We start from the raw sequence: 26,630 nt of genomic DNA on the forward strand, positions 1-26,630 counted from the left end.
TAGCAATGGTCGACCAGAACATTGATGACGTTTCGACAAGACTAGGGTTGATCAAACGCAAGCTGGACGATGGCACAGCATCAGACTACTTGTCGGCAAAGAAAGCCAGAACAGGCGACAAAGAGGCACTGCAGACGTACACAGAGCAGTCACAGGAACAAGAAACGAATGTGAGAGATGGAGAAAGCAAGGAAGAAAGGGAGGAGCGCGGTAGGGAGGAGCGCGAAAAGGAGGAGCTGCGAGCGTGGTTGGCGGCGGAGCTCGGAGACAGCGTCGAGATGATTTGACGCATACGCAGAGGGTATTGATCGGAGAGGGCCAAACGGAAGACAAAATTGCTTGATGTTGCTCGGGATAAGGTTAGCTATGGCATGGGTGGAAGTTGGTGGAAGCGGTATAAGATATTGCGAGGCGGAGGGCGACCGATGACGTGGGCTTGGCACATGTGCATATCGGTAACTATCTTTCACATGCTTCCCGTAGATTAATTAGTAGCTACACCGAACCCGTGGCATTACCTAAAGTGCTTCGCTGCAACACTTGATACACGCCGTCAACATGTCGGTCAAGTGAGTACTGCGCGACGTCGACTCGAGACGGGCAGAGGCTGACAAGAGCGAAGCTGGGTTATGGTGGAGCCCTCGTCGACGCAGCCATTTACTCCCCTACCGCACGAACAGACTCTCTACAAGTCGCCAGCCCGTACAAGCTTTTCTCTGCAATCACTCAACAAGTTCCCCGGCAAGGATCCCGTACACTGTTCAGCTTCTGCCGGTACCTTGTATCTCACCAACCGCCGCCTCGTCTACCTGCCCTCCACACCCACACCTCAGCTTCAGTCTTTCGCCGCCCCTCTTCTCAACACACACGATTCGCATGTCGTTGCCCCTTGGATAGGTCCCAATGTCTGGACCGCACTCGTGCAACCCGTCCAGGGCGGTGGCATCCCCGCCCACATTCCCGCCCTGGAACTTAAGTTTGCCTTCAAGGACGGAGGCGCATACGACTTCCACTCTGGGTACGAGCGCGTCAAGGAGAGACTGCAACAGCAGGTCGATGTCGCGAGGCAATCAGGCCATCTCCAAGGTGATGGCAGCGAAGCTGGTCGAGGAAGAGGAGCTGACACGCTAGCTGCTGTTGACGTTGCGAATGTGCATCTGGATGACTTGCCCGCTTACGAGGAGACTGGTGCTTCCGTGTCTATCCCTCAGCCTCAGGCACAGTCGGCGCCACCTCCTGTATCGAGGCAAGCTCCTGCCTCGTCCGAGTCGCACGCGCCAGAAGTCTTCACACCACCCGCTGAGCCACCACCGGGATACGAGCAGGTGCAGAGAGAGACTGTCGAAGATGAGTTGGAGAGAAGATTAAGCTCTGGTCGTATTCTCTGATCGCAGTCGCGACTCTTTGATGCAGTCATACGTATGATGAGATGATACCCCACGACAAGTTTCATGGTCGTCGACAGACCATGTCATAACGAGGAAACGACGGACTGGCGTGGCGTTTATGGCATTTCTTCTTGATCCTCCTTGTTTCTCTAGCAGGCACAGGAACGACTGGTTGTTTTGTTACTGTACCAGCATTTGAAATGAAAGCAGGAACGACACAAAGTTTCATTCACCTCCCCTACTGCGGTCATCCTTCCTGACTCTGACGACTAGATGATGCCGGGAACCCATCTCGCACCCACCACACTCTTATAACTCTCATACTTTCTTCTGACTCCCAGCTCTACGTTCTCGCCCTGGACAACATCCTCGTTGAGCATGAACTGCCTCTCCTCCAACTCGGCACCCTCTCTGTACAGGCCGATCAGTCCGATCACAACAACAGCCATGGCCACCATTCTGATGAATCCAAAGAACGCGTGGTTATGTCTCCACTCCTGCTGCATAGCGATCAAGCTCCCAACCCAACCGAGCATGTACGACACATACACCTGAAGACAAAGGTACAGTTAGCAGAGTTCTGTGTAAAAACGAATGCGGCACTATGCAACGAGCCAGCTTGCAGATTGATCTCGACATCAACGGAATGGCGTCCTGAACGCCGCCTCGTTCTTGTCGACCAGACATGCAAGATTGGCTCGCTGAATCTGTATCTTGAGCTTACTCACAGGATGCCTGCATAGCGCATAAGGACCAGTATTGATAACCTCTTTCGGCGTCACTCTTCCAAAGATGACCGACAGGTTTCCCTGGCCAGTGACTTCACAGCACCAAGTCCCCAGCATGAGACTTCCTGCTAGGAAGACCCAGGACAGCAGGTGCAAGAGTCCGGTGTTTGTCGAGTGGGCAATTGCAGAAGGTAGACTGGTAGTAAAGATTGAGGGAAAGGAGATTAGGATGGCGAGAATAGAGAGGCCTTTTACTTGGAGGACACGATTGTCATTGACGAGGCCGGTCGAGGGTTTGAAGAAGTGGAGGAAGATGCCGTAGGATTGGCCGCTGAGGAACATGAGGTAGAGGATTTGGACAAGGGATGGAAACCACATTGTGCCGGTTTGTTGTTTGATGCCTTTGAAACAATGCGATCGAGGATCAAAGAGGTTCGTGAGGAGTCGCTATGTCTGGTCTTATACTCTTGCGCATGTGATGATGGTGACATCAGAGGCTATATACCCGGAATGTCTCAGATCGACGCAGCAGGGTCGCCCACCTCAACCCCACGCGGAGACAGGAAACATTCGATGCCGAGGTCGCAAACAATGGGACTGTGACTTGATTATGCAAAAGGCTATCTTCAAACGTTCACCAAGATCATCATACCACATTCTACCGCGTCACGATAATACGGACCAAAAACAAGAGGAACTTCAATAGCCACTTCCCCACATCTCCTCCTCGTCAATGACTTGATCCATTGCAGCCGGAGCACGTCTCCCTTGATCCCTTTCACGTTGTCTTCTCTCTGCCCTGCTTGTCAAATGAGGCGTCACAGGTGTCACGGGCGTAAATGGCATATACGGGCTATACGGTGTAGCCATGCCTGTACGAGGCGCACTCAACATGTCGCGACGCCTCTCGAGATAAGTGGTTTTTGTAACCAGACCGGCTGATGCCAACGGCACGCCATCTGGCTGCGTCAAAACACGAAAAGGTAGCGTTCCGAATGTGGACACAGATTGGTTGTTGTTGTTGATGCTGCGGTCACCAGTCACTGCAGTGTTCAGCCTGAGTTCCGCCTGCCTGGTTGCAACGTTTGCGACTCTTGGGATTTCATATTGATAAATGCCGGCTCTTTGCGGTTCTGGCCGAGGCATGGCTCTGATCTCGTCAAAGGTTTCGGCATCCACAGGTGTTCCATAACCATCGTGTGTGCCCGGCGTAGTGGGCGCCTCGCTTCTGGGTGGCGAGCTTGGTGGGATCCCTGAATCGGTATAATAACGTGGAGTCAGTGGAGTGCGTACTTCTTCGTCAGACACTTCGCTGGAATGATGGCGGTGTTGGATGCGTAGGTTACGAAGTCCCTTTCGAGGCCGTTTGCCCTCCGCTTGGGAACCAAAGGAAGACGTCCGTGTACGTGTCGACGCTGCGCCTGGGGATATTGGCATTCGTGACTTCGGAGACGTAGTGAGGTGTCCGTAGTCTGGTCGCATAGGAGAGATAGGTGATGTCGCTTGATAACGGGGAGATCTTGGAGGGTAGATCGCCCGGACAGGACTCCTGGGAGACACAGGGCTGATTTGCGATTCTTGAAGATGTAGATGTGCAAGAGCAGGAGCCGAAGTCAAAAGCCTCGGAGGTTGTCTTCGAGATCTCGAGGGTGTAGCCTCAGGTAGCGGCATCTCATGTTCCGCAACAGTGGTTCGCGATTTGGCAGCTTCCTGTGCTAAAGCTGCCGCGTAAAGATGTTCCAGCTCTTGTTGTCTAGCCACTCTGTCCGCCTCGATAACGCTGGGGTCGAAGGATGCGATACTTTGCACTGCCGGACTGTTGGGGTTGCTGACCGTCCTGGTACTGCCTTGAATGCTGCGCTTTTTTCTTAACCTTCGAGGGCTGTACCAGGATCTTTGAGAATGAGGACTCATAGGCGAATCGTCGAACTGCGTCACGGTAGGTTTGACCATTTCCATCGAGGTTGTGAGATATGCTGACAAAGCCGCTCGTCGCATCCGTCGTCCGACTGTGAGGAGAAGGCTCCCAAAGATGAAGGCAGTTGCTAGATAAGCGCCTATGATTCCACAGATCTGACCAGCAAGCAAGTCGGAATCTCGAGAAGCGTGGAAAGAGAGGGGAGGTCCATCTTCAGGTGGCGGAGCTGGCTTGTTGTCAATATCGACCGTCCAAAGACTCGCTTGAACAAGAGATGCTAGACAGATGGTGTTAGTGACGTGCTGGAGTAGACGAGCTGGTCGGTTGACCATTCTTGAGTCGTTGGGGCTGGCTTTCCAGCGATGCGACGAATGCAGACATGTGAGGTGAAAGAAGATTCAACAGCAGGAGCCTGTTAGTCTACGTGAAAACCGTGCTGAGCGACTGCGATGGCAGGCAAAGTGATTGATCGGGCAGCTGCATTAGCGCGTGTGTGGCTTCGCGTTCGGCGCTTAAGTTTCAGAAAGACGTCCATACACCAGGGTAATTAACACGAGGGCGTCATAGTCAACTACTCGACAGGCTCAGAGACACTGGCAACGTGCGATGAGAAAGGTCTGGCAAAAATAGGAAATTTAGGGGTGTATCTTGTTGAAGGCGCCAGGACTGGCCAAAGAAGGGAAGAAGTATCGCCAAGAAGGAAATGGTCAGAACCAGACCAGAATGCCATGTGTTTCGAGGGTATCTTGTCGCTCGCTTTTGAATATGTAGGGTATGAAATGAAGAACCGAAGTAGGTGTGTCAGTTTTTAACAGGCTTTAAGGGGTCGTGAGGAGCGTGAGAAGGCTTGAGCGTCATTGAGTTTGCGTTGTTTCCACTGCCATTCGACCAGGACTGGCAAGAACTGCCAGATGTCAAACTCGGGCCAGAGGCATTCTAAGAAAACAATGCTGGTGTGCTCATGGCACTGCCACATCATGAAATCGCTCAGTCTTTGAACGCCCGAGGTCCGGACCAGAAGGTCGCAAGGAGGGGCATCATGAGTAAATGTGTGGGCATTGATCGTGTCTGCAGTGATGGTCTCGGGATCTGGAAACACAGTCTGCGGCCTTGTAGGTTTGAAGGCAGGAGAATTGGCCGAGGTGGACGTGCGAGAAGACGGAGGGTGTTCATCAGTGGATGCGGCACTGTTGTTCGATTCGTCCGTCTCTTCAGTGTTTTCGTCGTCGGCCGAGACTTCCTCTTGCACTTGAGTCAACTGGGTAGTACGCAGGTGGCGTGCAATATGTGATTCAGAGAAGGGACGCTTGTTGACAGAGCGCAAAGGGGTCGAGTATTCGCGGACAGTTTCACGAATGGCGTGAGTCATCTCGTGGCGGGACGTGTAGGGAAAGCAGACATTCAGGACGGCGTTGGTGTTGTTGCTGGTCAGGCGAACGGCTTCGTCTATGGATTCCAGGACGTCAGGGCGTATGAGATCTCTCTGTCCCAGGATCTGGATACGAGCGCCGTAGCGATGAAGCAGCTCGCCATGCTGCGCCAATTGATTGAGCTTGAACTTGGCCATGTCCATGAGGGCATCGACTTCGTACTTGGAGCGCTTGAAGTTTTCGATGCTAAAGGCGTATATGGTGACAACCTTGACTCCTGACTTGTAGCACACTTCGAGTATCTGCCCTCGAATTAGCACACGTCAATTCTCCAAGTATCTTGGGTGTGAACAAACACGAGCAAGGGCTTCGAAGCCTAGGTGGTGGCCTTCGACCGTCTCAATGTGATTGGTGCGAGCGTAACGTCGGTTGCCATCCATGACAAAGGCAACATGTCGTGGTATAGGCCCCTGTCGCAATGCTCCAATCAGCAGTTCTCTAACCCGCTGGACACCCCATTCAGCCGGGGGAGAAGATAGCAACCATCTACGGAGGCGTGTCAGGTGGGCAGAGGACATGTCGACGTTGCTTGTGAACGAAGAAACGTGGACCTCTGGTGAATGGGAGCCATGGTGCAACAAATGCCATGGCTTAGCTTGCCATGCGCTCCTGCGTCAGCTCTCGGCACCGCCTGCCGCGTGTCAATTGTCTGAGCAGCGCGACTCGCGAGACCGTCGGCCCACCGCGGCTTCGCAACTCCGCTGCCAAGCCCCTCCATATCCGTGCGCGCCTCTCCTCGAATTCTCTTTGTTGCTTCCGCATTCGACGCCTCTACCACCTTGTTTCCACTACACGCTCTGTAGCTTGCTTCTCCCATATTGTCTCATCATGGCGTCCATCGCCGAAAAGCAGCTGCAGAGCTTGCTGGACGGCTTCGACGCCTTGCGACTGGAGTATCAGCGTGTCTACTCGCGATGTGCTGTTCTCGAGGCTCAGCTGGCTACAGCAAAATCACAGGTCAGTCCATTCCACACTCTGCTCCGACACCACGCCCCTCCTCCTGTGTGATGAACAACCTTTAGCTCTAGACCTGCAGCTGTTCGCAGCTTTGACAGATAACACACCATAGCATGTTACTGATCCTTCTTATCCACCTTGCTCTCAACACTCAACAAACCTCTCGCCGGCACATTCGCTGACTTGACCAATTAGTATTCGCGCCTTGCCGCCCTCAGTCCTGAAAAGGCCAAGCCCTTCGATCTCTCGGCCTCTGCAGCTTTTCCTTTGGCTGTTGATTTCGAGAGCTTGATAAATAGTTCTAAGATAGTTGACGCCAGCCGTCGTGAAAAAATCACTGCCGCTTCACGTACTTCAAATTCGCTGCATTCGACTGGCGTAGCCATCCACACTGGGCCTTCGGCCGACAAACCTTCCGCTCCCACCTCATCTGCTGCCATGCCCTCCATATCAGAATCCCCTCTCGAACAAGACTTTACTGTTCCGGGCACTCCGAGCAGACTTGATTGCCCTTTTGCTTCCATGGAAAGGCGCAAATTGAGCTCGCACGCCGCTTCAGTCGTATCTCGTTACAAACCCGAATCCATTCGACAGCCGCGCACATCAGGCTCGCGTATCAATGGAAGACGCAATTCTTCCAGCGCACGAAATTCAGTCGTTGATCCCATAAAAGAGGTTTGTGGCATGGAATCACACAAGAAAAACACCGACGCTGCGCCATCGGTCCAAGGTTCGTCTACCGACAAAGTGTGCCCCATACGTTTCCTCGATCAACACAGCCCAGAGGAGGTTGCTGCCTATTTCGAGCTACACAAGCATGAGCTTCCAAGAAGTCACGAAATATGCGTAAAGCGATACCAAAGCAATGAGGAACAGATCCGGGAGCTCGATGCAAAATACGGTAATATTGTTAGCATGATACAAGGGCTGGGTCAGAAGCACGTATCCCTGTTGCCGGAAAATCTGGGCGATGAGCATCTTGAAGCAGAGCAGGACTTGGACGAGGGCGAGCGTGCTAGCCATGAAAAGATACGGCAGTGGGCCAGCACCGTTTACACTGGACCAGATGCCCCAGCCGAGGAGAAAGAGGGAGGAGAGACAGAAGATGAGCGACTGCCCCGTTTTGATCGGCCACTCAGAGATGTTCGTCTAGGCGAGAGTCCGAGTCGACCATGGGGTATACAGGTGCCAATTGAAGCACAAGATCGTCGCGGAAGTGTGTCTTCGAGCGTAGCAGCTGCTGCGAAACCTGAAGTATCACAGGCGCCTGTCGAAGCACCCCTTGAAAAGTCCAAGGGGAAATGTCCATTCGGTTTCGACCAACAACAACCATCTGGACAAGACAAGGAGGATCAAATCGCCGTTGAACCAATCGCCAAACCGACCCTGGAAAGAGTGGCTGTCAACGATACGAAGGCCGAGACAAAACCTACTTTCATTCAGACCGCGCAGCTCGAAACGTCGACTGAGAAGAAGTTCGGGGACCAGCCAGTTTTCATCAAGACAGAATCTGGCGAGCAGAAGAATGAGGCGGCACAGATGGTATTTACCGGACCAGTCTTCATTGGCTATTCGGTACAAGAAGCCATGACTGTGTTACAATCAATGCAACGGAACTAGAGTAATGAGTAATGCCACGAGACGAATCACGACTGTTCGTAACAACCGATTTTCCCAGAGAAGGGTGCAGTAGCGTAAAGTGATCCCAGATGTAGATGGCCCTTGAGTTGAGCCTGTGAGTGAGGTGTTGGAACGACTGCTTTCCTATGTTTGTTCGCTATTGCGATTGGTGTCGGGTTACATGTGCAAAGTCTGTCGGCAAGGACGAGATGTTGAAGAATGCTAGCAAGAAGAAAGAGAAGAGGGAAAAGGACTTGGAGTGATTTGGACCATCGGGCCGGCTGTCATTGGTTGGATTTAGTGGCCCGTGCATGGGGAAACGTCGAAAGGTTCGCAGTGCCGCCTCTTCGACAGCACGACAGTCAACACATACAGAGTCGCCTCACAACCGCTACCATGGGTATCTTCGACTACGTCTCCGATCTTTACTCGTCTCTGTCCGTTCAGTCATGCGAGGCTGAAGTTCAGGACGACCTCAAGTACGCCTCGGGCGACTTCAACTCGTCCAAGGACCAACAGAACGGCATGGGCACGGCTGAGCAGACCCGTGGCGCCACCACCAGAGGCGGCGTCAGCACCTCCGTCCCTGCCGCCGGCACCAACGAGGAGAGCGACTCCGAGGCCGAGGTCAACAAGCAGGACATCAAGAAGCCCGAGCCCTCGAACGAGAAGGGTCACACTCCCGGCGAGGGTGGTGCTGCTTCTGGCCAGGTTGGCCGCGACAACGCCGGTCCCCACGGCGGTCCCGTCGGCAAGCAGGACGACGATGAGGACGAAGAAGAAGAGGATGAGGACGAGGAGGAGGAAGATGAGCCTGAAGACATCAAGCCCAAGATCGAGGAAGGTACGTCAAGGAGCCGTTCAAGATGCAGACTCGACAAGAAAGACGTCTGACAAGACGACAGAGTGCGCCAAGTCAGCCGAGTGCGCTCCCTACAAGCACCACTACGACCACTGCGTCGAGCGCGTCACCAAGCAGCAGGAGGAGAACGGCAAGGCCGACGAGGATTGCGTCGAGGAATGTGAGTATTGTCTCGTATCAGGCAAGCAATCGTGACGGCGATATTGATGCAAACCGTCTAGTCTTCCACCTTGCCCACTGCGCAACCGCATGCGCCGCCCCCAAGCTCTTCAAGCAGCTCCGATAAACGACACGCGCGCCCATAGGCCCCATTCAAGCAAGTCGACTTTCCTTGTGGTGGAAGCGATGACACTAGCCTCTTGTACAAAGCATCTTCTCTACACCACGAATTGTACTATTTTTCCTTTTTGTTTCCTAAAATCCTAGATGAGTCGTTTCAAGAGAGGTCAAAAGCATGTAGCACAGCGCCTGTATGCCCAATTCCGTTCAACCATCCTCGACGTTACCAATGTCTCTCACTGACCCGACATGGCACATGATTGTGATGCAGGCTTCATGGAATTGGTTATGTGAATGGTCATGGCGAATATAATTGGCTCGGGGGAGACGGCAATGACGCAGCACTTAGCTAAGCTTCATAAGTTGAAGCAGTGCTCCCGACACTCTTGACAATTGATTCTTGATTTCGATCTCCTGGACGAACACAATCGCATCCATCAATCATGTCTTCCGCCGCCGTCTTCCGCAACTCTGCCGTGCGCTCTGCCCTCAGAGCCAGCGCTCCCTGTGCCGCCAAGCGCGCAGCCTTCGCCAGCACCACCTTCACCCGCGGCAAGGCCACTCTTCCCGACCTGCCCTGTATGGATTGCATCCTCGACACCATCTACACGGCAACATAGGACTGACCACGCTACACAGATGACTATGGTGCCCTCGAGCCCGCCATCAGCGGCCAGATCATGGAGCTCCACCACTCCAAGCACCACAACACCTACGTTACCTCGTTCAACGCTGCTTCCGAGAAGATGGACGAGGCCCGCTCGAAGAACGACATTCAGACCCAGATCGCTACCCAACCCTTGATCAATTTCCACGGCGGTGAGACGATTCATCCCACTTCAGTTGCTGCGCCCAACCCACTGACACAATCAACACAGGCGGTCACGTCAACCACTCTCTCTTCTGGGAGAACCTCGCTCCCAAGTCTCAGGGTGGCGGTGAGCCCCCATCAGGCGCCCTCTCCAAGGCCATCGACTCGCACTACGGCAGTCTCGACGAGATGAAGCAAAAGTTCAACGCCGCTCTGGCCGGTATCCAGGGCTCAGGCTGGGCTTGGCTGGTCCAAGACACCCAGACTGGTGCCATCCAGATCAGAACCTATGCAAACCAGGACCCCGTTGTTGGTCAATTCAGACCAATCCTCGGTGTTGACGCTTGGGAGCACGCCTACTACCTCCAGTACCAGAACAAGAAGGCCGAGTACTTCAACGCCATCTGGGATGTCATCAACTGGAAGGCTGCCGAGAAGCGCTTCCAGTAGACGGCTGCTTCATGCATTAATGACACTCTTAATCCCTCATCGTACTGTATATAGTCGTATCCGAGAGGCTTCCTGATAATCACTTGACACCTGAAATTACCACGCATGATAGAGGATGATTCTTGACAGGCCATGCATGACGACAGCGAGGATGTGACATGGAAATGATGGTGACTGACGACCATGCAAATGCTTTTCAATTCATGATATTCTAAACGCTCCCAATACCATTATATAAGAGAAACAGAGAAACTCTACAGCAGAGGCTTCTCCATAGGTGCAATGATGCCCTGTTTGACAACAACTCTGGGTCTCGTGTTGCGCTGGAAAGTCTCCTTTGTCGTCCACTCGGGACCAACAGGCACACGCAAACTTCTCTCATACTGCTCCCTCTTCTCGAATTGATGAGGTAGTGTACTAGCCAAATACTTCTTACCCTTCCTTTGCTGAGCTTCTGAAATGATGACATTATTGAGTTTGGCATCTTTGCGGTTGGCGGCCTTGACACCTTCTGTGACCTTCTTGTGCAAAGGATTGTGGGCCATGCGCTTGTTTTGCTTTCTCGCTGCTTTTGAGAGACCGGTGCCGGTCCACGAGCCCCAGCCGGGGAGGAAGGTTGATTCGACCTTGTCACCTTCGTCTTCGACTTGTGCTTCCTTTTCGGCTTCGAACTCGACGGCAACATCGTCGCCGGCAAAGGCACGTTGGTGGAAGAGGGCTTGCTTATCCTTGGAGGCGAGCATGGGGTTTACTCTGTTGTCCTCTTCGGCATCAGCTTCTTCTTGGTCATTGTCGTACTTGACGGTTTCCCAACCTTCGGTCGAGGGAGCTGCGGTTTCATTGGCTGCGGGCTTTTGCGTCTTTGCTTGAGGCTTCTTTCTATCAGTGACAGGTTTTACTGCAGGTGCAGGTGCAGCCTTGGAAAGATCCAGAATCTCCTCGTCGGCGGCCTTCTTGTTCTTCTTCTTGCTCTTGGATGCGCCAGTCAACCATGCATTCTCTTCCGTCTCCTTGGGCTCATCGACATCGGCCACGACTTTCTGGGCGTTCTGGAGGAAGGATCGTGACTTTTTGGACTGAGGAGCGGGCTTGGTGTCTGCCTGAGCACCGACATTGATCTCAGCTTCAGCTTTGTCTGGACGGTTGTCCTGCTCGTCCAAGTCCTTGTTCTCTTCAAGCTCACCACGAGGAGCAGCCTTGAAAGGATTGGCAGTGCCTTGCTTAGGCTTAGGTCCGAAGATTGCACGACCAACAGTAGCATCTGCCTCTTCTTCGCTCTCATCATCCTCGTCGGCCAACTCCCTACGCAAGCTCTCAATGTCCTCGTCGTTCTGAGCCTTTCGTGAGGCTTCGGCTCGGAGCATGAAAGCCATGTTACCAATCTTGGACTTTTCTCCATCTTTGGCACCGAGCTTGTCGATCTTCTTGGCCAGACGTGCCTTTTCGAGTTCGTCGTCGTCGAGCTCCTCGTCTTCGTCATCGCTGACACTGAGGTCGGAATCGTCGCTGTCACGATCGTAAACGTCCTTGCCCTCGATTCTCCTCCTGAGTTCCTCGTTACGTCTGGCCATGTCGATCAGACCCTCTCTGGCGTCCTCGTCCCAGACTGAACGATTTGACTTCTTCATGGCCTTTGACCACTTGCTGTCTTTGTGCTTGGTGCCCATTCTCTCCTCGGCACGTCTTCTGTCATTCTTTTCCTTTTCATCCTCATCTTCAATGCCCTCGGCCACAAGGTAGTCGCGCTCGGCGGCCTCGGCACGCTCACGCTCCTTACGATGCACACGGCGGTAGGCTTTGGACTTGATCTTCTTGACACGCTTGGCCTTGACTTCCTCTCTGAAGAGCAACTCTCTTGCCTTGCGGAGTTCGGCACGTCTGGCCATGACTTCTTCGATAGGAATCTTGTTCATCTGCAGCTCTTCAAATTGTTGAAGTTGGTCCTCCTCTTTTCCTTGCTTTTGCTTGTTGCTGAGACCACTCTCCTCGAGGATGTTTTGAATGGCGCTTTCGAGTTCGTTGGCGGGCTTGTCTTGCTGAATGGGCAGCATCTTTTGGGTTCCAACGGCCTCGATGGCATTGGGATCTGCGAGGGGGAACTGCAAAAACTCGGCTCTGCGGTTCTGGATGACGGTATCGCGCCATCGGTCAAGAGTCTTCTTGGTTTCTTGGGTGGCAGCTGCTCTGTCCAGTTTGTCCTGTTGTCTCTTGGGTAGAGGAGCATCCAGCTTTCCAGGGATGCCTGAGCGCTTTGTGGATTTTTCGTCGGTGAGCAATTTGAGCGACTTGCGAAGAGCGGGATCGGTAACAGTAGGCAGCAAATCGGAAATCTTGAGCTTCTGCGAGGCAGACAGGCCATATGCCGAGGGTTCTTGCGACTCGTGAGCGTCTTGAGTACGTCCACCGATGCGCTTTTCCGGGTTGTCCTTGTTCAGCGATGCGACCAAATCCTGCAGTTTGGACAACTTGGTAGCGTCGTCCTCGTCGTCGTCCTCTTCAGATTCGTCGTCCTCTGATTCCTCCTCTTCTTCTTCTTCTTCTTCATCATCATCAGACTCTTCTTCAGACGAGTCGTCGCCGTGCTTCTCCTCTGTTTGCATGAGGTCGTCCTCGTTGTCCTCGTCGAGCATGGTGGCTAGATCGACACCCTCGTCGCCAAAGTCGCTGGCCGAGTCTTGTTCGTCGCTGTCGCCGCCTTCGTCCAGATCCATTTGCGGAGTAGGCTGAGGTCTCTTCTTCTTCTTCTTTGAAGGACCACTGGTAGAGCTTCCTCTAAATGTGAAGCCTTCGAAACGTTCTTCATCGCTCTCACCAAAAGCTTCGTCACTGTCGAGGTCGCTGTCGCTTTCGTCGCCGATGTGGCCACCCATACGCCACTCGTTTCCTTCGCTATCACTTCCTTGGTCCGTCTCTTCATCCAGACCTCCTCTCTTTCCAGTGCCGGTTCTCTTGGTCACGGTCTTTTGTTGCAGTCGGCGGGCGTTGCTGGCGTGCTCCTCGTCGTCGTCGTCGTCTTGGTCGTCGTCTTGGAGTCTCCTGCGCTTCTGACGGGGTTCTCCAACAGAATCGCCCAAACGGTGCTGGCGGACTTTGTAAGTGTCTGGGGCCGAGTGCGAGGCGATCGAGTAGGCGTCGAGAGTGCGTTTCTGAGACTTTTTGCGAGCGTTTGTGGGTTTGGCCATGGCCACGCTCGAACGAGCGACGCGAGCAGGCATGATTGTGGTGATATGTTGCGTCAAAAAAACGGCAGGCTTGAAAAGTTCCGAAAGTCTTTCATAGAGAGTTGGAGTTAGCGGCAAAATTGTCGCCAAGAGTGCGGGTAGCAACTGCCAAAGTTCGCCGCAAACCACCTCCGAGTCGCAACTTGCTGCGCTACTGAGAATCAAATCAGCACCACCAGCAGCATCGTCAATCTCGTCTCGGCTCGTCGCCGTCATGTTCACTCCCACTCCTTCTCTCGCACGCGCTCTCCGTCGTCTCGCCCTCACCACCAAGCAGGCCGGCAAGGACTACTACAAGGGTACCGGCACAGGCTCCATGGGTCGTCACACAAAGTTTGGTGGTTACACTATCGACTGGTCAAAGGTCCGCACCTATGTCGTCCCTGACCTCGCCGACTTCCACGTATGTCCTTGTGTCGTTCCGCTGCCATTCACTCTTCTGACATCTTGACAGCTGAAGCCCTTCGTCGCCGAAAACATCGACAAGCCCGCAAAGGACCACGAATTCGCTGGAAGCCTCACTGGAAAAATGTACCTCGATGCATGGAAGAGACAGGGCGACGCCATCTAGACTCCTTCTCTCTCTGCTCCGCCAATCTTCGCCTTTTCCGTTACATCTACCAGGCTTTTCTTACGATACCCATGGACTGCATCCTTCGTCTTCCTGTACATTACTCTTTTACTTTCTCCAAGAAACCATACAACTCCGTTATTCTTCTTAGCCAAGTTCAATATTACTAGTTCTTTTTTCAAACAAGCACCCTTTATGAACTACGTTTGAATAGAATATAATGAAGACATATGTTATTGTTATCACACCCTCTTTAAAGAACAGTTTCTTGATCGTCCAGATTGTCGACCTGATTGCATAAATTCTTCTAAACAGCAGACAAGTCCATGGAGAGCCGATGAATAGACCAATCTCAGTGGAACACTTGGATCCGTTGAAGGGCCCGTGCCTTTCTATGGCTACCGTGTGATTATTCATTCGACAGAAGGAGGTACCATTGCAATTGGGATAAGAAGATGAGGGCCTAGATAATACTTTCAACTATGCTTCAGTGATGGATCATTCGCTTTAGCCTTCACATACATATGCACATGTCTTACACGCTACACTGGATAGATGGATGATGGGAAACGAAGTTTGATTCTTGATGCTCGGCCGTAAAAGACAATCATGTCATGCTCATAAAGAAAATCGCAACGGCTGTGTAAGAATGAGTGTGTACCTCAATGGAGAGTAATGCATGATGATGATCATGTTACCCAGTAGGGCAAGGGCTGCTTAGACATAGAAAGTCTTCTCGGTCAATCTGGTGTGAACTCCCTGGGTCCACTCAGCGGTTTGTGCGTTGTAGGCAGAACCACTTGCACTCTGGTTCTCGTTCAAGGTCGAGTAGAGATACATGCGTCCCCTCTCGCAAATGAGGTCAGCATAGTATGCTGGAGGACAGATCGAGACTGCCTTAGTGGCTCGATTAAAGGAATAAGTCGGACGAAAGATTCCAATGCATCCTGGCTGAAGTTCAACTCATCTTTCAGGACGATATAGTGAGCAGGTCTGGCGGTTCCTTGCAGACCCTTGTGCGCCTGGAGGAAGAAGTCCCAGAGGTAGTGAGAGGTCACACCTCGATCGAAAACTGTTCCTGGCATTGGGTTACCAGTTCTTTGGTCCATGGACTTGTTATCAGTAGGATAGAACCTGGTGTTATGACGTTTCCCGACCACAAACGGTTCTTGATCTGGACGAGGCTCGTTCAAGGAGTCGCACAGCATAGGCGTATACCCGACCGATCATCAAGCTACAGCACATGCAAACCATGCCTGTGTTACCTGCCTGCAACTTGAAAGGCCTGCATGTGTCGTATCACAGTGAACCAAGAGCTGCGTGTGACACGAGCAGGTGGCTGTGTGATCAAATCTCGTGAATCCATCACCGAAACGTACATTACAGCATGTTTTACCTTGAGCCTGACCCAAATCTATCAGATGGGCAAGGTGCTTTGTGAGCGCCGTCTTGCCTTTGATCAGCGACGTCAATGGCGCTGCTCATAGACCGGTCCTCTGCAGATACTTACCAAGGATATGTTTGTCGCAAAGACACGGAACTCAACTCTTCGTCTATGAACTGTTTAGCGTCGACTGCAAGCTGTCAGAGGCCATGATATTCTTCAGAGATTAGTGAGAGCGTATCAAGCTGTCGTTTTGCTGTTCAAAACGTATCCTCTGAATGGTAGTAGGAAATATCGCCTTGGAAAGTGGCAGGCACAGTGGAGCGCGTTCGCTTCTTCCCACAGCTTTCCCCAGCCGTTCTTTCTCAGAACCTTGTTTTCATTTAGAGGACCTACATCTTACTCCTCCATCGCGCTCAAACATCTTCTGCCCGAATTGCTCTCACACCGTCAGAAGTCGATTGTGTCAAACAGGGTAACCGGTATCCGACCTTTCTGGTACAACATCCTCTGAGACAACTGAGGGGCAAGCGGCTCTCAAATTCTCATCGACTTCGCTTCCAGCCCCTTGATACCACTTCTTCAAGGGATGCTTGACATTCCTTGGAAGCCACCTCAGACGCTGCGCTCTGTCTAGATTTTTGGCCCATGTAAGACTATGCGCTAAAGCGATCACACTTACCGTTCACGCTCATCCTGTGCTCTTGCACTCGTGTCGTGAATTGCTAGGCTCTTCCGCCTAGGAACATTCTTTCTAAGCCTCTTTGGGATGCAAGGCAAGTCACGTTTGCATGATCACTATACCCCCCTTGACTCGAATCTCTCGATACTCAGTAGGTTGCAGGGGAAAAAAGTACCTTTTAATCACAGGACGTCTGTAGAATCTCACTCCTCGACGCCTATTGCGCCCTCGGACCCACCCCCTTAAAACGGCCGTAAGCTAAGCTATTGTTCTCTTGACTACTACTAGGCGTTGGAATATTTATCTAACCTTGATTCCTCTGGTGACTCTGCGAGACGCTCAGCCAACACGTTCATTATGGGTGGTTCCTTCCTTTGTTTGATGTTCTTCCTGAACACACTTCTAGCACATCTGACCACGGCCGCACCTCTCGCCAACGACAATGACTGGGAATATTATTACGACTGTGGGACAGATACCAGTAGTTTGCCTACACAGTCGACTGCATACCCGGGGTCTACGACCTCTTCTGCTAGCAGCTTTACGCCTGTGCTGTCCACCAGGCGATCAGATACCTCATCCTACTCGCTCTCGACCACCAATCGCTTGTCGTCTTTAAGTCAATCTGCGGTTCAGACCGCCTCTTCGAAAGTCGAGCCTCAAACTTCAGGTGTCGTTATTACTTCCTTGGAAACTTCTGGCAAGAGCTCTGTCCAGCCGTTTCCTACATCGGTGGCTTCTGCTTCTACTACTCTGTCCCTGATCAACACGGCTAGTACATCTTTACCCCACCCGAATGCCACTCCTCTGGCTGCAACGATGTCTGTGGACAATGTTTTCGTGGCATTCGCAAGTGGTCCACCTCCGTCACAGATATCCTCAAGAACCGATCATCCAGTTGCTCATTCCATGATCGCACCACAAAAAAAGAAATTGGAGACGAACAAGTTCTACGCCAACTTCCTCTTAGGCTCTCAGTCATCCTCTACCTTCACACATCCCTACTCGGTGAGTTGGGGAAAAGGGGCAGGTGTGCTCAAAAGTTACGGGCTGGCAGTTAGCCACATTGAAAGATCGCAGCTGGCATTCGGCCCTGGAGATCCGGCTCGATACTTCATCAACCCTATCGGCATACAATCGCTCACACTTTCTGCTTCGGAACTGAACACTACAACTCAGCTCACGGTGGATTCTCTGGATGCCTTCTCGGCCAATGTCAACCTCCTGGCACGTCCTGGTGCTGCTCCGACTATCACCTTCCCATTGATCCAGGGAATGGGATTTGTGACAGGTGTTTACAGCAATGGAACGCCACGTATCGAGAGCGCGATTTCTTTTATCAGTGTCACGTATGTTGGACGTATGCCTTCCGGATCGACCTTCAAGCATCAAGCAAAACTTGCTGATGGTACATCTTGGAACATCTATGTCACAACCTCGCAGCCAGGATACCCTGTCAACTCCTTCACCCTGACCAATGTTCGCGTACTGCAAGGAGCCCCTAAATTCCAGGGGTTTATTCAAGTCGCGAAAGTGCCCTCTGCTGGTGCAGAAGCGATCTATGACGAAGCAGCAGGTGCATATCCGGTCTTTGCAACGGTATCTGGATCTGTAACAGGAGCTGCTGGAACGTACAAGTTGACCTGGACGAAACAAGGCGTCGCAAATCGAACTTTACTACAGTGGGGCCTCCCTCACCACGTTCAAAGTCTTACCTCTGGTGGAGTGACAAATGTGAAGCTCCAGACGACCACTAAAGGGATGGCTACGGGTATTGTTGGCGACTCATGGACATTACTCGAGCAGAACTTGCCAGTAGACATGGGATTCGCTCCTTGGTCACCATCACTCCGAGGAGTCAGCAAGGTCTCCGCCGCAGCTATGAAGTTAATTAACAAAGCCGGAGAAAGTGAACTCAGCCAGGACATGAAGAAGCAATCAAATCTTGATTCGATGTACTACTCTGGCAAAGCACTCGCCAAATTTGCCGCCATTACCTATGCAGTTCACGATGTCGGCAAGAATGCAACACTCGCTATAAGTGGACTTCAAAAGCTAAAAACTGCATTTGACACATTCGTTCGCAACAAGCAGATTCTTCCTCTTGTCTACGAGTCGTCATGGGGTGGAGTTGTCTCCAGCGGCACATACCAAACTGGAGACTCTGGTCTAGATTTCGGCAATACTTATTACAACGACCATCATTTCCATTATGGATACTTTGTTTATGCGGCTGCTGTGATCGGATATCTGGATCCGAGCTGGTTGAGCCAGGGGACGAACAAGGCATGGGTCAACACATTGGTCCGCGATTATGCCAACTCTGTTACCACTGATGCTTACTTCCCCTTCTCTCGATCCTATGACTGGTATCACGGCCACAGTTGGGCGAAGGGCTTGTTCGAGAGTGGTGATGGAAAAGATGAAGAGAGTTCTTCCGAGGACAACTTGTCCATCTATGCAATCAAGATGTGGGGACGAACCATCGGCGACAAGGCAATGGAAGCCAGAGGCAACCTCATGCTGGCTATCCAAGCAAGATCTATGCAGAATTACTTCTTGTACTCCTCGGATAACAAAGTGCAACCTGCCAGCTTCATCGGTAACAAAGTCAGCGGAATCGTAAGTGTGGAATTGCACCTACCGTAGAGAAGGTCACTCATATTCAACAGCTGTTCGAGAACAAAATAGACTACACGGCATGTTATCGAGTTCTGTCTTCTTAGGGACTTCGCTAACTCCCTACCTCAGACCTATTTCGGCAGCAATCCAGAGTTCGTACACGGCATCCACATGATCCCGGCTGGCTTCCCATTTAGCGCATACGTGCGCACACAAAAGTTCGTCACGGAGGAGTGGAACACCTTCTTCTCCAACGGACGGGCCAATGTAGACGGCGGTTGGAGAGGTATATTGTACGCAAATTTGGCAACCATCCAGCCAGCTACTAGTTATGCTTTCTTTTCAGATCCCAAGTTCAACCCTGCTTACCTTGATGGTGGAGCTAGTTTGGCTTGGTACTTGACTTATTCTGCAGCTATGGGCGGGTCGCCTAGTGCGGCTAAGCGGTCAGATGCTGGAGGGAATGTGACAGAAGGAGAGTCGATAGAGAGACTGAAGGTGGAGGGAGAGCAAGTAACTAGTGCTGTCCATGGGCATAGAAGTCACGGCCATTCGCGGGTCTAGAGTAGAGAGTCGAATTTTGATCCATGAGCCGCTGGACGGATACGGGATGCTGGTCATTCTTTCGGAGTACTGGGACGAGTATACATAACCAGCATAGCACATAGCAACGAACATATTCGTTCTTTCTTAATGTTGTTACTTCGTGCTTATCTCTCTCTGTTCTAAGGCATGTGACAAAGTAGCCATGGAAAGGCACAGTCCCTTCGAGGGATCCAAGGGTTCCACTGAGAGTGGTCTATTCATCGGCTCTCCATGGACTCGTCTACCATCTTGAGAAAACTATGCAGTCAGATAGTTACTATCATTGTCAGAGGAGAACAGGAGATACTGGCTTTCGACTTCCGCTCTGTGCTTTCAATCTCACCTTACCCTCTTTCCGACTCTGCGCTCAGACCGAGCGAGCCAAGTTTTACCACCACCAAAACAGAAATTTGTCAACTGTCCCACCAAAACGACATAGTGCAAGAAACATCAAAAAGAAACGTCAGCAGCGAGGTGAAGGAATAGCCGAAGGTGGGATATCTAAGAAGATAAGAGCCACACGCTCTACCGATTGAGCTACCCCGGCAGGTCTGATGATCAAGTTCATTGTCTGAACTGGCTGTTGACGATGGACGGCAGTGCTAGACCTGGGTAAATGAAGTCTCGGTACTGCAGTGCCTATCTTCACGCAGTGGTTCTCGCTTGATGAGGCTGGATTTGTGCAGCGCTTCTTCCAGGTGACCTGCGTATGGTAGGCAAAACAAGATGCCGTAAGCACAGATCTAGCGACCGTGCGGTTGTTGAAGGAGGATAGAAGGTGATGCGTTGTTATGAAGAAATTGAAGCTCCTGGCCACCTTGCCCGCTATCGGGTCGACTCGCCTATCGTTCGGCTAAAGTCGCTCATGACTTTACCTCTCATGCATGACAATCATCAAGCTAAGGGCGTGTGTTCTTGTATATAAATCGAAACTACAGTATCTTGCCTAGTAACACTCTGATCTCCATCCAAGACATCACACCATGGCCAAACTCACCGACTTCAAGCTTCTCTCCTTTGACGTCTACGGTACATTGATTGACTGGGAGACCGGTGTCCTGACAGCGCTCCAACCTCTGCTCAGCGAAAACAACAAATCCGACACCTACACCCGCAGGGAACTCCTAGAGATCTACCACAAGCACGAGGCTTCTCAACAGCAAAAGACTCCGGACTTATCCTACTGCGACCTGCTCGCCACAATCCACCCTGACCTAGCCAAAGACTTGAACTGCAACCCGCCATCCGAAGAAGAAAATACAGCATTCGGAAACTCGGTGGGAAAGTGGCCTGCCTTCCCAGATACAGTCGACGCACTCCATCGATTGGCAAAGCATTATAAACTCGTGGTACTCTCAAATGTAGACCGCAACTCTTTCTCCACCACAAATTCTGGACCTTTGCAAGGAGTTTCGTTCGATGCCATAATCACAGCTCAAGACATCGGCAGCTACAAACCCTCGCTCAAGAACTTTGACTTTATGCTGGAGAGAGTAAAGGAAAAGTTTGGAGTCGAGAAGGCTCAGGTGCTGCAGACGGCGCAGAGTCAGTTCCATGATCATCATCCGGCCAAGAAGATGGGTATCACGAGTTGTTGGATTGTAAGACCGGGAGCGGAGATGGGCAACAGAGATGAAGAGATTTTCGATTGGAAGTTTGATACACTGGGAGAAATGGCTGATGCGGTTGAGAAAGATGCAGCAAAGTAGGAATGGATTCAGCGATATGATCCTGGTAGAGCTGATCACTTACGCGTGGCTATCAGCATGCATAGTACTTTGCAGAAACATGGTACCATTCACCCGTAGACCTGTTAGTTCTTCCCACGTGCAAAGGTTCATGACGCATATAGCTATGGAAACGCACAATACTTTCGAGAATTGGATCGTATCCACCAAGACACAACTCAATCCAGGCTCTCTCTGGACACATCCCCCGTCTAGAGATCACTGTGTCTTTCCACAGCGAGCATACTGCATACTGCATTGGTGGGATGAAGAGTCAAGTCATTGCCGACCGCAAGAAAACGGCCGCACAAGCTGCTCTTGGAAAGGAGCTCAAAGAAAGAACTCCTACCATCATTTCTGAGCTAAAAGAGCTCAGACGCAAGATCAATGACCTGGAGAAGCAAAAAGATGCGCTTCGGAAAGAGTTGGATGACAACAAGGCTGCCAACAAACTCATTCCAATGAGCGATGTTGACGATGTTGAGATGTAAAGAGGTTTTTCTGCTGGAAACCCAAAGAAAACTTGCTAGAGACACTGCGTATTAGGGGAATGCTTCTATCATTCACCGATTTGATGTAGATATCTCTTTGACACATATTGGTGGACAAAATGAAAGAGACACAGAAGTCTCATCTATACGGCAGGTTTCTACATACAAAACTAAAACAAGAGATGCGATGCGATGAACAATACACTAAGCTGACGTCAAACAGCAGTAACTAGCTACTTCAAATCAGCCATTTCTTCTTCGAGCATGGTCTCGAAGCTGAAGGGCTCGAACGGAACACCGTCACCAAGGAAATGTTTGCTCATGGCTTCGACCCAGTGCAATCTCAGACTGTGCAACATAGCCGATGTACCCTCCATGACGACCAAGACGGCAACGGTGAGGAAGAACCAGACGACAAAGAAGAAGAAGATGACAAAGGCACCAGCAGCACCAGTGAAGGCAAAAGCGTTAGCCAAGGTCATAGACCACAGCACGATAGACAGCTGTTGATGGGCAAGCGACAGAGCCCAGAGACGAAGGTAAGAGGCAGTGTGGGAAACACAGTTGAGACAGAATTCGATGGTGTGGATGACCTGGTGGATCATGACCTCTGAGAATTCAAACTCCTCGTGCTCCTCGCTGTGGATGTCCTGGGTGATAATAGCAGCGCCGCCGTCTTCGCTGGCGAAGCTCTGTCTACCGTTCATGCCGTGGTGCTCGTCGTCATCATCATCGTCAAGAGCACTAACTCTCTGGCTTTCACCGACAGCGCTGTAACCCATAGCTCTAGCGCGGTTGTGCTCCCAGCGGAGGTAGAAAGGCTTCAGGAAAAGCATGATGGGTACACAGCATACTGCAGCAAGAAGCAAAATGACTTGGACAACAGCCTGACCAGAGTAAAGTTCTTCCTCAACAGTACCAGGTTGCAAGAACATGTAGATAAGCATGTTGAGCAGACCAGGGGGGTTGGCGCCGATGGCGTACCAGTCGATAGACCACTTGTAGATGATGCAGAAGACGAGGTAGCCGAAAATGGACTGGAAGAAGATCATACCAGGAATAAAGTTACCCCAGATGTCGATGGGAGTCTTGAAGTGTCTGGCGTTGATGTAAGAGAGACAGAGAGAGTAGGTCATGTGAGCCCAACCAAGAAGAATACTGAGCTTCATCTTGTAACTGTTGGAGAAGAGAAGATCGTTGTCGGTATCGTGCCAGCGCCAGTCCATACCGAAGGGGTAGGTGTAGCCCTCCTTGCGGACCATGGTGACGGACTGCCCTTCCTTGAAGTCGGGAACTTCCCACATGGAAGGGAAGATAGCAAGCTCCTTGGAGAAAGCGTCACAGTAGATGAGACCAGTGTACATGGAGAAGATACCCATCATGAGCATGATGTAGCGACCGAAGAAGGCCATGGAGAAGAGCTCGTCCTGCTTGGAGCGCAAGAGAGGCTTCTCCCAGTAAATCATGGCGCAGGCAGCAGCGGTCATGATGAACCCGTGACCAAAATCACCAAACATGACGGCGAAGAGGAAGGGGAAGGTGACAATGGTAGGCAGACCAGGGTTGACTTCGGTGTACTTGGCAGTACCGTAAGCGTCGATGATGGTCTGGAAACCCAGAGAGAATCTGTTGGTCTTGTTGTAGGTCGGGGGAGTCTTGGAGGTCTTGATGGTGTTGACGATGGTGGGAACAGAAAGACCAGCGCGGTCGTTTACGTCCTGCAGAGTCGACTTGACAAGAGCAAGCGAGTTTGTAGGGCACCAGGCCTCTGCAATCAAAGTCTTGCGCTGCTGGTCGTAAGAGAAACGGTTAAGAGTCTGGTAGACGGCCTTTTCCTTGGAAACAATGATCATCCAGGCAGCAAGACTGCGGCCGATCATGGTCAGCTCGGCGTCCAGGGTGCGCTTGGTGTTGGAGAGGACATTTGCCAGGTCCTGGAGACGAGTGTTGACCTCGTGCATCTGATCGCGGCGCAGTTCGCTGTTCTCGTCGACGTTGTAGATGTCGGCGCCGAGCGACTCGGAGATCTTGCGGATCTTGTTGATAATCTCCTTTCCGTGAGCGAAGATGACGAAGACGCTCTTGTGCATCTCCTCGTTGGTCTCGGGGTTGGTGATAGGCTCCTCAATCTCGCTCTGGTTCATGTAAAGGTTACCGCGAAGGGTACGCCACAGAATGCGCTCGAACGCGGCCATGCGGTCACGAGGGATGACACCGGCGACGAAACCAATGTTCATAACAGAGAAAGAGCGCTCGCCCGAGGCATCGCCGTTGTGGGCCTGCTCCATATCGGCGAGCAGTGGTGCATCGTCGTTGTGGTTCTCGTCGAGCGATTGACGGATCTCATCTGTCTGTCCGCGGGCCTGTTGTATATGTTAGTGCTCATGCCCAGATTCCATAGTAGTGTTCCAAGCTCACGCGGTCGAAAAAGCCGCCGGCCTCGCGGAGGACCCAGCGCCACTCGGTCAGTTCCATTTCACGCTTCTTGAGTGTTTCGTAACTGTCGTTCAGCGACTGGATTCTCTGTTCCAAGGTCTGGCTGCGGTCGACCAGTTCGTCGATCTCGGATGCCGAGGGGGCGGCCAGGCGGTCGCCGAATTCATACATAGATCGCATCGAAACGTCGGCCTTGTCCATCTGTGCCTTGAAGTAGCCTGTCCGTGATTGTCTCAGTCTCTTGTTCTATGCGTATGTTTAAGGGGGCGATTGGCCTTACGCAGCTGGCGTTCGACATTGTCGAGTCTTCGAATCTCCTGGGTAAAGGTGCGCTGGAAGGCGGTGGTCTCCGAGTTGAGCTGCAAGCGACTGTCAGTCCGGAGTGGTACAGACGAGTTGATCGGGGCGACTGACGTCTCTGAAGTCCATGATGCCGAGTTCGCCCAAGGCGCTCACGACTTCGCGTCCAATCTCGTTGGCCATGTACAGCTGCGTCAGCGACATGTCCGCCGAACGAAACAGTGAGTCCTGTTGTGCCGCCATCTTGACGGTAGTTGGTCACTGAGACTGTCGGTCGGGGGATGTTGTGAATTGGTGCTATCTGAGAAGGCAACAAGCTTCGATGTCGTTGGCCAGCCCAAACCTGGAACATGACGATGTACCCGGATTTATCCGCCTCGACAGGGTGCTACCATCAACATTCGCTTCCAACATCATATGCTTGTATGTTCCATCACCAAAAGAAAGGGTCGTTGATAACAGCATGTATGTACTCTGTGTAGATATGTTGAGATACTCGATGAGTCTCGGAGTGTCAGAACATTGTATGGTGGAAATATGCGGTAATTACTTATATTCTTTCTCATCTCCTCGAAGCTCAGTGCAGACCACATCAAACTCGTGACAGCTTGAAACCTCGGAGCATCGATGATTCGAGTACACATGTCATTGGATTGTACTTAATCATCAATCAGTCGTATGAAGTGCAGGGTGTAGAGACCCCAGTAAGAGCACGCCAGTTTCCTGCATCAGATCCTGCTTCTCAAGGGCGTAAGGTCGAAGGTTTTCCAAAAGTCGCGACTGTCGTAGCATCTGCCCAGTGTCTCGCTGTCTCTTGGGAGTGCCTTCACACCCTCTTCCTCCATCAATTCATACACCCAACGACTCTGCTTACTGGGCTCCTCATCCACATGGTTTCCTTCCTTTGCCCAGCCTGCCATAAGCGACCACCAACAATACACCTGGCCATCCGTCAACATCCAGCGTGAGCCTGATGCATGACCCTGCTCCCACTTCTCGAAGATTGCAAGAATTGCCCGTGCCACATCCTCTCCGTGAACCAGATGCAAGCTTTTCTTGCTCTTTACTTGGTCCTTGGTGGTCGCGACTCTGCTGACCCAGTTCTTTGGCTGTCTCTCTCCACCCCACAAGCCTGCAAGGTTGAGCACACAGCCGTTCATAGACAGCAGCTCGTCCTCTGCTATTGCTCGTGCATTCTCCTTGTTGTAAGGCGAGTGTCGGTCGACCCACGTCGTCTTTTGGTCAATTTGCCAGATGCCGGTAGATCCGAGTTGAAGGTATCGGACATTGTTTGACACACGCTGGTGCGTAAAGTTGTACGACCACACCAGCCTATGAGCCTGACCCTTTTCGTTGAGCGGGAAGGTGATTAGGATATTACGAGCAGCAGGCAGAGTATTGAAGTAGGTAGGGTCCGTCTCCGAAGGGTCGAACTTGAACTTGATGGTTCCCTCACGCCCTGTGGTCGATGTCGCCGCGTATGTCAAGTTGCGGGCCTTTAGCAACGGGATCAGGAATGTCGATGTCCAGCCCGCTCCGAGAATGAGAATGTCCATCTCTTGCATGTCTGCTGTCGGTATGAGATTATGCTGTTGTAGAATGTCCCTGAGAGAGTGTGTTGTAGAGCTGGAGCCTGGAGTGATCAAGCTTCGGTCCACGCGGGGTACCGTATTAAATGACGCCTCACCACCAGCGTATGCATTTTAATAGGTATACGCGTAACAAACCTTTACATACGGGGAGGCTATATTACTGCCTGCCAGCACCTCAGCTCTTGGATCTAGGACATAGTGAAGGACATCATAGGCAATAAAAATGCTCGCATGAGGTCACAGATTTCGCTGGTAAAAAGTCACAACATCTTGAGCAGTGACGAAGATGAGATGCAGCAACACGGTCAACCGACCCCACCCCCATTATTCATACCTAGAGGGGTTGTCTTTATAAGCTAGTAAATGACCACGATCGCACTGACCAGGCGCCTTGAACGTCTCGGAAAGGCGGAATATGGCCGTATCACATGATCATACTCGAGCTCACTTACTCCTTTGGGCTAGAGAGCCCCCCAGAGGCACATAGGCATCATTGCGTTCTCGAGCTCGATGTTGCCAGGCATGTGGAAGCGTTTGTCTTCGGCTCTCACGATGAACCATTGAGTCTTCATAAGC

General features: G+C 51.8%; 15 protein-coding genes across 15 annotated transcripts; 8 read left to right on the forward strand and 7 right to left on the reverse strand.

Moving 5' to 3' along the window:
* Nucleotides 1-558: 558 nt before the first annotated feature.
* On the forward strand, nucleotides 559-1,388 carry M436DRAFT_71021 (uncharacterized protein; the record flags this gene model as incomplete). The annotated part of the gene is made up of 2 exons (XM_013574330.1): nucleotides 559-569; nucleotides 623-1,388. 2 exons carry the CDS (start codon nucleotides 559-561, stop codon nucleotides 1,386-1,388), a joined length of 777 nt encoding a protein of 258 aa, XP_013429784.1.
* Nucleotides 1,389-1,657: 269 nt separating this feature from the next.
* On the reverse strand, nucleotides 1,658-2,458 carry M436DRAFT_41168 (uncharacterized protein; the record flags this gene model as incomplete). Its single annotated transcript, XM_013574020.1, has 2 exons — nucleotides 1,658-1,939; nucleotides 2,117-2,458. 2 exons carry the CDS (start codon nucleotides 2,456-2,458, stop codon nucleotides 1,658-1,660), a joined length of 624 nt encoding a protein of 207 aa, XP_013429474.1.
* A 357-nt stretch (nucleotides 2,459-2,815) lies between these two features.
* M436DRAFT_71023 (uncharacterized protein) lies at nucleotides 2,816-4,366 on the reverse strand (the record flags this gene model as incomplete). Its single annotated transcript, XM_013574331.1, has 1 exon — nucleotides 2,816-4,366. The coding sequence occupies one exon, from the start codon at nucleotides 4,364-4,366 to the stop codon at nucleotides 2,816-2,818; it is 1,551 nt and encodes a 516-aa protein (XP_013429785.1).
* Nucleotides 4,367-4,842: 476 nt separating this feature from the next.
* Nucleotides 4,843-5,982, reverse strand: M436DRAFT_40928 (undecaprenyl diphosphate synthase family protein-like protein; the record flags this gene model as incomplete). The annotated part of the gene is made up of 2 exons (XM_013573979.1): nucleotides 4,843-5,706; nucleotides 5,761-5,982. 2 exons carry the CDS (start codon nucleotides 5,980-5,982, stop codon nucleotides 4,843-4,845), a joined length of 1,086 nt encoding a protein of 361 aa, XP_013429433.1.
* Nucleotides 5,983-6,292: 310 nt separating this feature from the next.
* M436DRAFT_79948 (uncharacterized protein) lies at nucleotides 6,293-8,041 on the forward strand (the record flags this gene model as incomplete). Its single annotated transcript, XM_013574421.1, has 2 exons — nucleotides 6,293-6,421; nucleotides 6,617-8,041. The coding sequence occupies 2 exons, from the start codon at nucleotides 6,293-6,295 to the stop codon at nucleotides 8,039-8,041; spliced, it is 1,554 nt and encodes a 517-aa protein (XP_013429875.1).
* Nucleotides 8,042-8,437: 396 nt separating this feature from the next.
* M436DRAFT_71026 (Non-heme 11 kDa protein of cytochrome bc1 complex) lies at nucleotides 8,438-9,189 on the forward strand (the record flags this gene model as incomplete). The annotated part of the gene is made up of 3 exons (XM_013574332.1): nucleotides 8,438-8,885; nucleotides 8,947-9,063; nucleotides 9,125-9,189. The coding sequence occupies 3 exons, from the start codon at nucleotides 8,438-8,440 to the stop codon at nucleotides 9,187-9,189; spliced, it is 630 nt and encodes a 209-aa protein (XP_013429786.1).
* Nucleotides 9,190-9,625: 436 nt separating this feature from the next.
* On the forward strand, nucleotides 9,626-10,443 carry M436DRAFT_79950 (mitochondrial superoxide dismutase [Mn]; the record flags this gene model as incomplete). Its single annotated transcript, XM_013574422.1, has 3 exons — nucleotides 9,626-9,761; nucleotides 9,822-10,001; nucleotides 10,061-10,443. 3 exons carry the CDS (start codon nucleotides 9,626-9,628, stop codon nucleotides 10,441-10,443), a joined length of 699 nt encoding a protein of 232 aa, XP_013429876.1.
* Nucleotides 10,444-10,697: 254 nt separating this feature from the next.
* On the reverse strand, nucleotides 10,698-13,658 carry M436DRAFT_41450 (Utp14-domain-containing protein; the record flags this gene model as incomplete). Its single annotated transcript, XM_013574072.1, has 1 exon — nucleotides 10,698-13,658. The coding sequence occupies one exon, from the start codon at nucleotides 13,656-13,658 to the stop codon at nucleotides 10,698-10,700; it is 2,961 nt and encodes a 986-aa protein (XP_013429526.1).
* Nucleotides 13,659-13,878: 220 nt separating this feature from the next.
* On the forward strand, nucleotides 13,879-14,235 carry M436DRAFT_79952 (uncharacterized protein; the record flags this gene model as incomplete). Its single annotated transcript, XM_013574423.1, has 2 exons — nucleotides 13,879-14,067; nucleotides 14,119-14,235. The coding sequence occupies 2 exons, from the start codon at nucleotides 13,879-13,881 to the stop codon at nucleotides 14,233-14,235; spliced, it is 306 nt and encodes a 101-aa protein (XP_013429877.1).
* A 717-nt stretch (nucleotides 14,236-14,952) lies between these two features.
* On the reverse strand, nucleotides 14,953-15,344 carry M436DRAFT_79953 (uncharacterized protein; the record flags this gene model as incomplete). The annotated part of the gene is made up of 2 exons (XM_013574424.1): nucleotides 14,953-15,084; nucleotides 15,165-15,344. The coding sequence occupies 2 exons, from the start codon at nucleotides 15,342-15,344 to the stop codon at nucleotides 14,953-14,955; spliced, it is 312 nt and encodes a 103-aa protein (XP_013429878.1).
* A 1,314-nt stretch (nucleotides 15,345-16,658) lies between these two features.
* On the forward strand, nucleotides 16,659-19,487 carry M436DRAFT_71030 (endo-1,3-beta-glucanase; the record flags this gene model as incomplete). Its single annotated transcript, XM_013574333.1, has 3 exons — nucleotides 16,659-18,923; nucleotides 18,974-19,000; nucleotides 19,053-19,487. 3 exons carry the CDS (start codon nucleotides 16,659-16,661, stop codon nucleotides 19,485-19,487), a joined length of 2,727 nt encoding a protein of 908 aa, XP_013429787.1.
* A 1,004-nt stretch (nucleotides 19,488-20,491) lies between these two features.
* M436DRAFT_41919 (HAD-like protein) lies at nucleotides 20,492-21,217 on the forward strand (the record flags this gene model as incomplete). Its single annotated transcript, XM_013574157.1, has 1 exon — nucleotides 20,492-21,217. The coding sequence occupies one exon, from the start codon at nucleotides 20,492-20,494 to the stop codon at nucleotides 21,215-21,217; it is 726 nt and encodes a 241-aa protein (XP_013429611.1).
* A 79-nt stretch (nucleotides 21,218-21,296) lies between these two features.
* On the forward strand, nucleotides 21,297-21,726 carry M436DRAFT_79956 (uncharacterized protein; the record flags this gene model as incomplete). Its single annotated transcript, XM_013574425.1, has 2 exons — nucleotides 21,297-21,320; nucleotides 21,424-21,726. The coding sequence occupies 2 exons, from the start codon at nucleotides 21,297-21,299 to the stop codon at nucleotides 21,724-21,726; spliced, it is 327 nt and encodes a 108-aa protein (XP_013429879.1).
* Nucleotides 21,727-21,959: 233 nt separating this feature from the next.
* On the reverse strand, nucleotides 21,960-24,705 carry M436DRAFT_79957 (vacuolar ATPase 98 kDa subunit; the record flags this gene model as incomplete). Its single annotated transcript, XM_013574426.1, has 4 exons — nucleotides 21,960-24,089; nucleotides 24,145-24,380; nucleotides 24,443-24,521; nucleotides 24,577-24,705. The coding sequence occupies 4 exons, from the start codon at nucleotides 24,703-24,705 to the stop codon at nucleotides 21,960-21,962; spliced, it is 2,574 nt and encodes an 857-aa protein (XP_013429880.1).
* A 485-nt stretch (nucleotides 24,706-25,190) lies between these two features.
* On the reverse strand, nucleotides 25,191-26,027 carry M436DRAFT_71033 (uncharacterized protein; the record flags this gene model as incomplete). The annotated part of the gene is made up of 1 exon (XM_013574334.1): nucleotides 25,191-26,027. The coding sequence occupies one exon, from the start codon at nucleotides 26,025-26,027 to the stop codon at nucleotides 25,191-25,193; it is 837 nt and encodes a 278-aa protein (XP_013429788.1).
* Between the last annotated feature and the right edge of the window lie 603 nt (nucleotides 26,028-26,630).

The sequence above is a fragment of the Aureobasidium namibiae genome (genome assembly GCF_000721765.1).
Source record: "Aureobasidium namibiae CBS 147.97 unplaced genomic scaffold scaffold_4, whole genome shotgun sequence".
Lineage (NCBI taxonomy): Eukaryota > Fungi > Ascomycota > Dothideomycetes > Dothideales > Saccotheciaceae > Aureobasidium > Aureobasidium namibiae.